The 12,469-nt window shown below is 34.3% G+C and overlaps 1 protein-coding gene across 1 annotated transcript in view; it reads left to right on the forward strand.

Moving 5' to 3' along the window:
• The first annotated feature begins 1,190 nt into the window (after nt 1–1,190).
• Nucleotides 1,191–12,469, forward strand: part of LOC110019363 (mitochondrial dicarboxylate/tricarboxylate transporter DTC-like) — a 32,297-nt gene continuing 21,018 nt past the window's right edge. The window contains exons 1-2 of the mRNA XM_020717005.1: nt 1,191–1,407; nt 1,571–1,654. Of these exons, the coding sequence (XP_020572664.1) occupies nt 1,288–1,407; nt 1,571–1,654 (204 nt within the window). The 5' untranslated portion in view covers nt 1,191–1,287. The remainder of the gene's footprint in view (nt 1,408–1,570; nt 1,655–12,469) is intronic.

The raw sequence follows: 12,469 nt of genomic DNA on the forward strand, positions 1-12,469 counted from the left end.
TTTTTTTTTTTTTTTTTTTTTTTTTTTTAAATATATTTTTCTCTTCTAGATATCTTACTAAACTTTTGTTAGTGCGGCAAAAATATTATCAATTAAGTTGGTTTAATTGATTGGTTGACAGTTTAACATTTCAATTTTTATTTTATTTAAGATATTATATATAAGTGCACGTGTATTTACAATTAAATTTGCTTGATTTGTTGAGAAAAATATGTTACTATTTAATTTAAAAATAATAATAATAAAAACTATATATTAATTTAATTTTAATTAAAATGTACATCATAAATGAGTTAACACAAATCTATATGAGATCTAACGCGCTGAGAGACACGAATATATCGACAGAGATGACCCATAGAAGAAAGATGAAATGCCTTATCACGTGAAAGCTCAAAGATATAGATCATTTGGGTAAGGACCTAAAGCCGATTGAACGAATGTCGTCTGAGCCAAAGACCAGGATCTATAGAGCAAGAAAAAGGCATCAGTCTAACTCTCACCGTGGCATCATCAGTTGCTTCATAAGATTCCTTCGAAGTTGCAACGAACACCCCAAAGGGACTTTTGTCAAATATGAAGTCCATAAAAAAAAACTCAGATATAAAGGTCACATACGAGATTTCACACAAAAAAACTTTAAAAACTATGTTTCACTCAAATAAATTATATAAATTTAAAACAAATATAAGAAAATTTAGGCTAAGAGGTGAAATTAAAGATAAATATGAAATTATATGATTTAATATAAGCTAAGAGGCGAACATGAAGTTTAGATTATAATTTAAAAGATTTAATTTTTTAAAATATTATAAATTTTTTAGAGCATATGATTATTTTTATAATATGATACATTTTTTATATATATTTATTTTAAGTTATTTTATATTTCAAACAATAACGATTCAAAGATAATCGAACAAATGATTGTTCGTGTTTAGTTTGTTTATAAAAAAAGAAACAGAAAAAAGTGTTTGTGTTCGTCTCGCTTGTTTATTGAACAAATCGAACACGAACTCCTAACGAGCCGAACACGAACTGTTTGTGAGCAATGAGTTTTTTTGACAGCTCCAACCATTAGTTATGTCATTTATAATGAATTCTATAAAATAAAATAATAATTAAAAATATAAAAATGCGATAGAATAATTTTTTGTTTTGGAGCTCCCAACTATTTCCTTCCCTATAGCCGGTATTTATATTCCGGGGTCTTAGGTATCGGCATCTGCTCCGACTTTCTCCACAGCTACGCTACTTCTTTCTTTCGTGAAGCAGAGGGAGGAAGAAATGAGTGAGGCTAAGCCGAAAAGTCAGCCTGTTGTTTGGAGTACAATTAAGCCCTTCGTCAATGGCGGAGCCTCCGGCATGCTCGCCACCTGCGTTATTCAGCCTATCGATATGATCAAGGTATGGACGTGATCTTGATTATTTTGGTAGGTTCTCTACTGGATCTTGAAGTTTAAGTTGGTGGCCTTCTTAATTGGTTTATGGATTGGCTCTCTTTGGAAGGATCTGAAATCTGAAGAGGGCGAGTAGTTCGAGTTTTGAATTGTTATCTTTTGTTTTTCAGGTTAGAATCCAGCTGGGACAAGGATCTGCGGTTCAGGTTACGAAGAACATGCTCGCTCAAGAGGGTGTCGGTGCTTTCTACAAGGTTTGGAACTGAGCATTTGTCTCTGTTTGTTTTTTTTCCTCGGACGGTTGATCTATAATGTTTCCTCGGGCAGTAGATCGGGTAAAATGTGGGTGATAGTATTTTAGGTGGTTGAATTTGTTACTTGCAATCACTGAGATCCGAGCTGACCTATTGTGCGTTAATTTAGATATTATTGAGTGTCTTCTGGACTTCTCCTCACAATGTGTAAATTAGCAGGTGATCGTTGACTTTTAGAAGCTATTTGCTCTTTTAGTTCCAGATTCAGTAAACAACTTTATCAATGTGAATTTTACTCGTTTAGTTATACTTTGGGCTCTGTTGATGGTGTTCAAACTCAGCTGTGATGAAGTTATATAGAACTTCTCCAATATATCATCTAACAGCATTTGTAGAAATAGAATGACGTTCGCGTTAACTTGTAGAACAGTAGGGGTTTCATTAAGGATGGCATAAACCCCTTCGTATGAGAATATCATTCTCTTGTCACAAGAGAATGGATGGAAACTACAATTTTCAGTCTCCCTCTAATAATCTAAAAAATGAAGAACCTATGTGTTTGAAGACGTTACCAAGATTAAGTAGGACAATGAATAGGCCTTCCGCTTAAATAGAGCTTGACCTAATTATAGCCTAAACTTCAATGGTAGAGCTATTCCTTAACATGGATGATTTATGTAAAAAAAATTATCAGGTGATAGTTATCAATTATGCTGCACAAATATGTACACAAGGACACGAACATGGGACACTTCTTGATTGGTAGCATCGCTTGCATTGACGTGTCGCGAAGTGGGATCGCAGTGCACACGCTTGAAGGGGATGGTATACCGCATTCGATAGTTCTTGCAGCAGCGACCGAATACTTTGCCTAGGCCAAACTGGTCCAGGTTCTTTCCCTTATGAGGAGTCTGCCAGTTCTTGTGGGTCGCTCGTAGTTATCCTCTTATTTTATATTTATTTTTATATGAGTCTAGGGTTAGTTTTTTATATACTTTGTATCGAGACAACCCCCAACATCTCTTCTTCCCTGCGAGGGTTGTATTTCAGTTTCCAGGTGGTGCTTCTGCTGTAACTTGGTCTCTTGGTGGTGTTTATCCTTACCCAACTCCCCTGCATCTCTCCCATTTCATTGTTTGCATGTAGACAACCCAAAAAATAATCCTTTTGCCATTTTTATGTAGTCTCTTCTCTTTCTATCATTTTCCCTCATTGCCCAGCCCAGGACAACCTTTTTTAGCTTTTTGGCAGCCCACGACATCCCTCATCACCGTTCAAGCCCTCCACCCTCGCTGCCATCTTCTCCAGCTAATTGCTAGCCTTACTGCCATCCTCCCAGCAACTCACATAGCCCTCCCATGCTGGGTAATGTGGAGATCCGGACCACCGAGATTTAATTAGCTTCCTCATTAAGAATCTCACCTACCGTTCACATACTTTCCCATCTACAGCTCACCTATCATATCCCACCTATCGCTCTCATGGTTTCTATAAATAGCCTCTTTTGGCTTAAAGGAAAAGACAAGCCAAGCAAAGTCAAACAAAGCAAGACCAAGCCAAGTCCCCTTGAGAGTTAAGAGAAAGAGAGGAAGAGAGAGAGAGAAAGGGAGAGAAGAAAATAAAAATTTATTGTAAACGTCGAGGCGCTCGACGGTGTAATTTCTCGAAAAAATAAAATCATCTACAGCTCCGTGGACGTAGGCAAATTTGTCGAACCACGTAATTTATTGTCGTCATTTTTCACAATTGGTGTCAGAGCTTGGATTCGAATCTAAAAAAGAGCGATGGACAGAGACGAAGTGATGACATCAGGGATCGAGAAGTTCAGAAGAGCGATGGACAGAGACGAAGTGATGACATCAGAGATCGAGAAGTTCAATGACACAAATTTTGCTTACTGGAGGATGCAGATAGAAGAACACCTCTATGGAAACAAACTTCATCTTCCGTTACTGGGAAAACGACCAGAAAAAATGGATGAGGTGGAATGAAATCTGTTTGATCGACAGGTTCTGGGGGTTATACGATTAACCCTATCGAAATCGGTTGCCCACAACGACATAAAGAAGAGGACTATTACATATTTCATGATAGTTTTATTAGGTATGTATGAAAAACCATCGGTGAATAACAAAGTGCATCTGATGAAAAAGTTATTCAACTTGAAGATGACGGAAGGTGTGTCTGCTGCTCAACATCTAAATTATTTCAACACTATCACAAATCAATTGTCGTCTGTTGAAATTGATTTTGATGATGAGATATGTGCGCTGATATCGTTGACTTCATTGTCAAATAGCTGGGAAGCCATGAAGATGACAGTTAGTAGTTCTGCAGGTAAATCTAAGCTGAAATATGATGATATTCGTGATTTGATTTTGACTAAGGAGGTGCGCAAGAAGTATTCTGGCGAGACCACGTGTTCAAGTTCAATGCTGAATGTTGATTCCAGAAGGAGATCACATGACAAAAACTCAAACAGAGAAAGACCAAAATCAAAGTCTGATCAGCAGACAACCTGCTAGAATTGTGGCAAGACTGACAACATAAAAAGGAACTGCAGAAATCCTAAGAAGTAAAAGAATGATGACGCTAATGTTGTAACTGAAGAAATACTTGATACACTATTTCTGACAGTTCACAGTTCTGTTGATGACTGAATACTGAATTCAGGGGCTTGCAGGTAACTTTGGGAAGGTATATCTGACTGATGGAAAAACTTTGGACGTGGTGGGGATAAAAGATGTTGATATTGCAGTCCCTAACAAGAGCAAATAGACTTTGCAAATGGCTATACACGTTCATGAGTTGAAGAAAAACCTCATCTCTGTTGGACAACTCAATAATGGTGGTAATTCGGTAGTGTTCTCAGATAACACCTTGAAAGTTACCAAAAGAGCTTGGGGTAAGAAAACTGACACACTATATATGACTACAGATTTACTCATGTGAGAACACATGAGTCAGAGATACATTATGTGGAAGCAAAATAAGATCAATTTCTTGAAAAGTGAGAGCTATGAAGGCAGAAAAGTGAGATTTCGAGCAAGTGAGCGCCAAAGGCAGAAAAACCAAACCTTGTACAGACAAATGGTGAAGAACAACAAGCTATGAAGAAATTTTTCAAGATGAGATTTCGAGCAAGTGAGAGCTAACAAAAAAGGAGGAGACAAATTCCCTGCCAGAGAATCAGACTTGGGAGCTGACAGAACTTCCACCAACGAAGAATGCACTGCACAACCAGTGAGTGTACCGGGTGAATACTGTGTTTGGTAGTAGTAAGAGATACAAGACTGAAATTGTTGAAAATGGCTTTCAGCAGAGGCAAAATATTGCTCATATAGTGAGAGTTATAAGCATACACAGGAGTAACCTAGGAAAGAGCTTGGTGATACAATGCTACGTTGACGATGATATGTCAACTGAGGGTGTTACTCGTGATAAGTTTAAGGTATGCTCAACTTCAGTTGGTCTTCTGACATGAAAGCAGAAGCTTCGAGTTACAGAAGTGGATGATATCATGCTTGAGAAAAAAATCGATACAACTAGTAGATGATGCAACCAATAGGTGATGCAGTCAGTGTCCCAGTATCCAAGTGGGAGAATTGTCGGGTAATGTGAGGACCCGGTCCAGCAAAATTTAATTAGCTTCCTAATTAAGAATCTCACCTTGCGTTTACCTACTTCCCACCTACTGCTCACCTACTTCCCACCTACCGCTCTCATGGTTTCTATAAATAGCCTCTTTTAGCTTAAAAGAGAAGCCAAGCCAAGCAAAGCCAAGCAAGACCAAGCCAAGTCCTCCTGAGAGCTAAGAGAAAGAGAGAAAGAGAGAGAGAGAGGAAGGGAGAGAGGAAAATAAAGATTTTCTTGTAAACGTCGAGGCGCTCGACTGTGTTAGAAATAATAATGATAAGATATTTGTGCATTAGAATTAGAAATCTTAAAATGCAAAATAGTTTGTAAAACAAAATCACTTCATAAAACTTTTAGCATTTGTGCCTGATTCATTTTCTGAGCAAACACTTCTTCGGCAAAATTGTGATTGATATTTTTTTTCCAAAATTGGCGTTGGACACAATCATGACACACCCAACACATTAGGGAACACACAATGATGATAAAGTATATTTACTTATTAGTTCATGTAGTAAACTCTAATTTTTTATTTATGATGGTAAAAGTTCCATTAAAGAGGGCACCAGTTTAGCTTTGATGATCTCATGAGGCTGAGTGTGTTGGGCCAACTAGTGTTGCATCAATACATTCTTATTACTTCAGATGGTTTGAAGATTATACACTCATTTTCTAATTTTAGCATTTTGCGCGGACAATTTAAGGCTAATATTGAGGAAGTCATGGCTATTGATCAATGCTAATATTATGTGTTGTTCACAATTAAACACAATAAAATAAATAAATCAAGTACAATTTTTTTCCCAAAAATCTTGTAATTAAACCAATTTTTGATCCTTAAGTTTTTTATTTGATTTATATGATGTTATTATTTTAAATTCTAATTTTTTGTATTAAAGATATGGATTTTTTGTTCTTTGAGTCTACACTTCATTATTAATAATTTATAAAAAAATTGTGTAAATGGTATGTGGAGTTCCATTTTAAACAGTTATGTCGTGTCCTATGTCCTAGTGTGCATATTTTGTTGTGCCTATCTTTCATAGGAAATAATTGTATTTGAATTTTGAAGTAATGTGGTAGTTGCTTTTATTTAAGGTTTGCAAGTGAGATGCCTAATGTAACATTTGTAATAAGATTTTGTAATAAGATTGATACCGATAGTTTGGATAAGGTTAATGTATAAATTGAGCTCTAGCCAAACAGTTTATTCGAGCAGACTTAAGTTTAAATCCAAACAAACAGTTTACTCCAGGCAAGTTAAATACGACATAATGTTAAATTACATTCTAGCCCTGTTTTGCTATACATCTTAGATTTTGTGCATGTTTGGGGCAACTTTAGCTTATTAATAAGCTGATGCAGCTTAGCTGCCCCATGAAGCTGTTGCGGATAAGCTGATTGACTGTTTGTTTTTTGCTATTTGAAAATAATTGTGCGGCAGTTTTTTCTGGACAAATAACAATTCCGTCTCTGTGTAATAATGTTGTTTGTAACAGAACCTTTATAGCCTTATATTTGATACTTCATAAACAAAACTTTACTTCAGAACGGTACAAAAATCTAGATAAACATCTCACTTAACAGCGAGTATCAAGATTGCTAAACAAAAGAAAAAAAAAAACTATTAAAATTACAAATACTAATATGATAATATTGATTTTAAAATGCAGACGACGTACGTCATGAACTACGTCGTGCTCTAGCAAACCCAAAGGGCTATGAATGCATAATATTCTCTCAAAGAAATTTCCTGCGGCTCTGTGATGCATTGCCTCATTCCATGAGGTGAAAAAAATTTCTTTTTAGCATAATTTTTGAAATTGGGTTTGCATGAGCATGAGGAAACAATCCTACTGTATTTTTCTCCTAACAGTGATGATAGTGATCATGATAATAATGATAAATGAAAAAGTACATTGGAGACATTTCTTATAGAAATTTTTAAAGTGAACCCAAAATGCTATGAATGTATTATATTCTCTTAAAGAAATTTCTTGAGGCTCTATGATGCATGCCTCACTTCATAAAGTTTTTCTGCATGAAAATGATTTTTTTTAAGCATAATTTTTTAAATTGGGTTTGCATGAGCACAGTGAAACAATTCTATTGTATTTGTCTCCTAGCAATGATGATAATATTCATGGCAATGCTCATCAATGAAAAAGTACATTGAAGTATTTCTTATATAATTTTTCAAAGTGAACCCATGGGGTATCAATGCATAGTATTATCTCAAAGAGATTTTTTGAGGCTCTGTTATGCAATGCTTCACTTCATGAAGTTTTTGTGTGAAAAGAAATTTTTTTAGCATAATTTTTGAAATTGAGTTTGCATGAGCATGATGAAGCAATCCTACTGTATTTGTCTCCCGTCAATAATGATAGTGATCATGACAATGATGATTAATGAAAAAAATATCTTTGAGGCATTTCTTATAGAATCTTTGAAAGCATATCTAAGAGTTATCAATGCATAATATTCTCGCAACAAATAAAAACACCAACAACACCCCAGCTATCAAGTACACAACAAACATAAACACCACAGCGAAAATCTAACACCCCCATAAGGTCTCTTTTTCTGCTCAAATTCACAACAAATAAAAGAACCAACACCAACGACACCCCGACGCTTAAGCACACAACAAACAGAAGCATCACACCCCATAAGTCCTCTTCTTCGGCTCAAATTCACAACATACAGAAGCATCAACACCAAACAGAAACACCACAACAAAAATCCGCCACAAGAAACATAAGCACTGGCACCAAACATAAACACAAATTAAAGGGTTAAAAAGGATTGGTCTTGTCACTGAGGCTACCATCATCACTTATCTTCTTGGGCGGAATTTTATGTGTTAGCCTATATTTGGAATTTTTAATTTTGTATGGATAAAAGGGAAGTAGTATATATAATGGAGCTGGAAAGGTTCATAGAGGAAATGGTGAAAGGTTAGATGAAGGCAAAATTCCTATCTTATCCTTATAAAGCCAAGTTTCTTGAAAATATATTGCATTACTAAATAAAAAAATACCAAAGAGTGCATAAAAGCACACAATCATGTATAGAGGTGTGACTTATCATCTATAAGTAAAGAAGAACGAACACTATTTCCATTTACATGCTTTAAGACAAAACTATTTGCCAAGGTAGCTTAGCACAAAAATGGGCTGCCTTATTGCAATCTCTTTGTGTGGATGAACAAATTTTGTTTGAATAATACTAAAAATCAAGGGTGGAAAATCTGTAGAACTTGATGATATTTCAATTGAAGTGTGAAAATATATAAGAGATTTGAGAGTTCCTTGGCTTACTAAACTCTTTAATGTTATTTTAAAAACTAAAAGATGCTTGAGTGGAGGAAGAGTATTTTGGTCCCTATTTTCACGCATAAAGGAATGCACATGAGTGTGTAAATTATAGAATAATTAAGTTAATGCACCACACATTAAAATTATGAGAGAGAGTAATTGAATATATGTTAAGACGTGATACAAAGATTTCTCACAATCAGTTTGGATTAGTGTTGGGCAAGTCTACTATGACGATCAGTTTGGATTAGTGTTGGGCAAGTCTACTATGGAAGCTATACATTTATTGAGAGGTTTGATGGATTAAGTACGGATAGAGTAATGAGGATATATATTATGATTTTTATTGATTTTGAAAAAGTTACGATAATGTTCCAAGAGAAGTTCTTTAGAGAGTTCTAGAAAAGAAAGGCATTGATATGACTTATATTCAAGTCATCAGAGATATGTATAGTAGAGCTATTACTTGTGTTCGAACTGAAGGAGGATTGATTAAGAATTTTCTTATTTCAATTGATTACATCAAGGGTCGGCTTTAAGCCCATATCTTTTTTTTTTTAGTTATGGATGTTTTACTGGACATTTACGGGAGGTTGTACCTTGGTGTATGCTTTTTTTTAATGATATCCTTCTTGTAGATAAGACTACAGAGAGAGCTCAGGAAAAACTTGGATTTTGAGATCTACATTGGAGTCTAAGAGCCTACGATTGATTAGATCAATAAATGAAATATAATTTTAGTAGTAGATCTAGTGGTAGTGTTGTAACTATAGGTGATCAAATCATTAAAATGTGTGAACATTTTAGATATCTTAGATTTATTGTTCAAAATGATTGTGATAGAGATGAGGATGTTATCAGTAGAACGCAAGTTGGTTGGCTGAAATGGAGGAATGCATTGAACCTGTTGTTTGATAGAAAAGTACCGCTTATACTTAAAGGAAAATTTTATAAGATGGTGGTGAGTCCTGAAGTGCTTTATGGCACAAAATGTTGGCATTTAAAAAAGAAGCATAAACTAAGTTAAATTTTGCTTAGATGAGAATGCTTAGGTGGATGAGTGGCTTGACACTTAGAGACAAAATGCGAAACAAGTATATCTGTGAAAGAGTTGATGTAGTTACACTGTTAGGCAAGATTAGAGATAGTCGTCTTAGATGATTTGATCACATTAAATGTTGACCATCTGATGATCCGGTTAGTGAAGTAGATATTTTAGATTCAACTTATGTTAAGAAAGATAGATGTTGTCTTTCAAGGACTTGGGCATATTGTATAAAAATGATCTTAGTTTATTAGAATTAAATGAAAATACGACACTTAATAGGACGCATTGGAGAAAAAAAGATTCATGTAGCTTGTTGTTGTTGTGCATTGGAGAAAAAAAGCTTCATGTAGCTTGTTGTTGTTGTTGTAATGTGAGAAAAGTAGATTCTGATGCAATTTGTGGCCGATCCCGCCAAGGTCTCATCTCCATAGTGTTTCTAAAAGTTTAATAATATTCAAATTGTTCCGTTCAAATATGATGTTTTTTACTTCATACATTCAAGGTCGATAATCTTTTGAATGGAGAGAACTTATAAAGTCAAGGTTTATGATTGGGAGGAGTTACAATAAAGTAAATAATAAAGCTTACGTTGATTTTCTTGAACAACACAAATCAAGGAAATTCTAGTCTTAGAAGATATAGTAATCCGCTTCAAATTTGACTATTTGCTTGCAGAAGCTTTGTATCTTCTTTGTGGCTTTTCATTTCTCTCAAAGGGCTATTTGGTTTGTTGAAGAAGAAATGTAGTGCAAACAAAATGCACTGTAATTGGAATGTCATGTATTTAAATAATTTGGAGTTATTTGAAAACGTGTAAAACAAATGTGAGAGATTATCTTTTTTTGAATTTGGTTTGAAGTAAAATAAACCAATGTAAAACTAACTTATGACAACGGTGACGACAATTGGTGGCTGGCGAGTAGCCTGTGAGCAACAAGCAACTATTGGTAGTTGGTGATGGAATGTAGTGGTGATATTAGTGAACGGTTACAATAAATGACTGGTGGGAGCGAGCGATTGTGGTGCTGAGTGGTGGACGATAGATCATGTAATGGCCGGCCCGTAGTTTGGAATGTATTTGAAATTTTATTTTGCAGCGAGTGAGTTTGCAAACCATAATTATATTTTGCATTTCATTTTCTTAAACCAAACACCAATTTTTTTAAATCCCTGCACTCAAAATGCAATACACCCCGTTTTTCATCGAACCAAATGGCCTCTTGATGAGTTAAACAAAAAAGAGATTATGGTTGCACAACTTTATTATTAAGAGTTATGAGAATTGGAGATAACTAGTTAAGTATTTCATTCCAATATTTATATAGCATACAAAATCATGAAATAATAACTATAGAATAATTATAATAATCTATAAATTGATGAGTAGTTTTAATAATAATCACAAAATTTATAGTTTGATGAATAGGTACTGACGATCCTATAAGTCAATGAGGTGGTTGCATAAGAAGGGCATAGGGTGGAAGTTTAGTGTGGGTTCTAGCCCACTTAATTAAGCATGCATTTAACACTAATCCTTAAGCAAATATGGAGACTTTTCATTCATTCCGATCTTTCTTGATAATTTTTAAAAGATTGCCTCAGATAATCCTTAATTAGGAATGTCAATAAGTCACTCTTAGCTATGATCTGAGTATAAATTAGGCCACTGTCAATTTTTTCTTTTCTATGATGTATATTAATTTCAATATGTTTATTATGATCATGTAATATTAGTTTATGTGCTGTATTAAAGACTAATGTTTTATTATAATAAAGTATCACAAAACTTTTTCACTGAACTCTAAAATCTTCTAGAATAATTTTAGTTATAATATTTCACAAAATTTTAAGGTTATTGAACTGAATTTGACGCTTGTGCTAGCTCTTGCTTTCATATTATTAATTATTAAAGTTAGGACATTGTCTTCCAAGAATGTGCAATATTCTTAAAATTGACCTCTCGTCAACTATAAAATTTGTGCAATATATATCTTACTACGCTTTAGTAGTCAAATCCCCCTTCCCCCAACCCCCCACGCCATTTAAATGTAATTCATTTTCTTAGGGCTCCTTCAAATATTATTGAATTGTATATATTGTCATAAGTTTGATTCTTTAAGTGCATCAATTGATTCACTTCATCAACAATATAGGCAATGTCAGGTCTAGAATGTGATAAGTTGATAAGTTTTTAATCACTCTTTGATTGTAAATTTATTTTAATATTGTCTTTTGGAGCATGTCCATTAATTTTCATGGGACTCTTGATACTTTTGCGCCCTAAATTATTCATTTCTTTTAACATATTTGTTATGTTAAATGAATATGTCAGGAGCGTGTTACTTCAACGCCAAGGAAGTAATTTGGCTTGCTTATTTGATTCAAACTTTTGGTGAATTTTTTTTTTCTAAGTTCACAATTATTTTTATGTCGTCCTCTATCATGACAAACATAAACTTGTAGTGCATGAACTCTTTATAAAATTGTGTTTCGCAAATAATTTATGATCCCCTTGACTTTGTTTATAACCCATATTGAGCATTTATCTTGGAGAACATGCAGAACCACACCCTTGGAGATTGCTTTATAATACATTTTTTTAAGTTTACTTCTGTGTCGCTTTATAATTGCGATAAATCATAGCAAAACTTTTATATATTGTATTTTCATGTCTGTATTAATTGTTAATATGAAAGAACTCTTTCAGTGTTCATTTTCGCTACCAGAGCAAATATATCAAGATAATTAATCACATGTTTGAGTGTCATATTTAGTGCTGTGAGTTTAGCTCGAAGATCGTTAATCGCTCAAAGA

The sequence above is a fragment of the Phalaenopsis equestris genome, unplaced genomic scaffold (genome assembly GCF_001263595.1).
Source record: "Phalaenopsis equestris unplaced genomic scaffold, ASM126359v1 Scaffold000054, whole genome shotgun sequence".
Taxonomy (NCBI): Eukaryota; Viridiplantae; Streptophyta; class Magnoliopsida; order Asparagales; family Orchidaceae; genus Phalaenopsis; species Phalaenopsis equestris.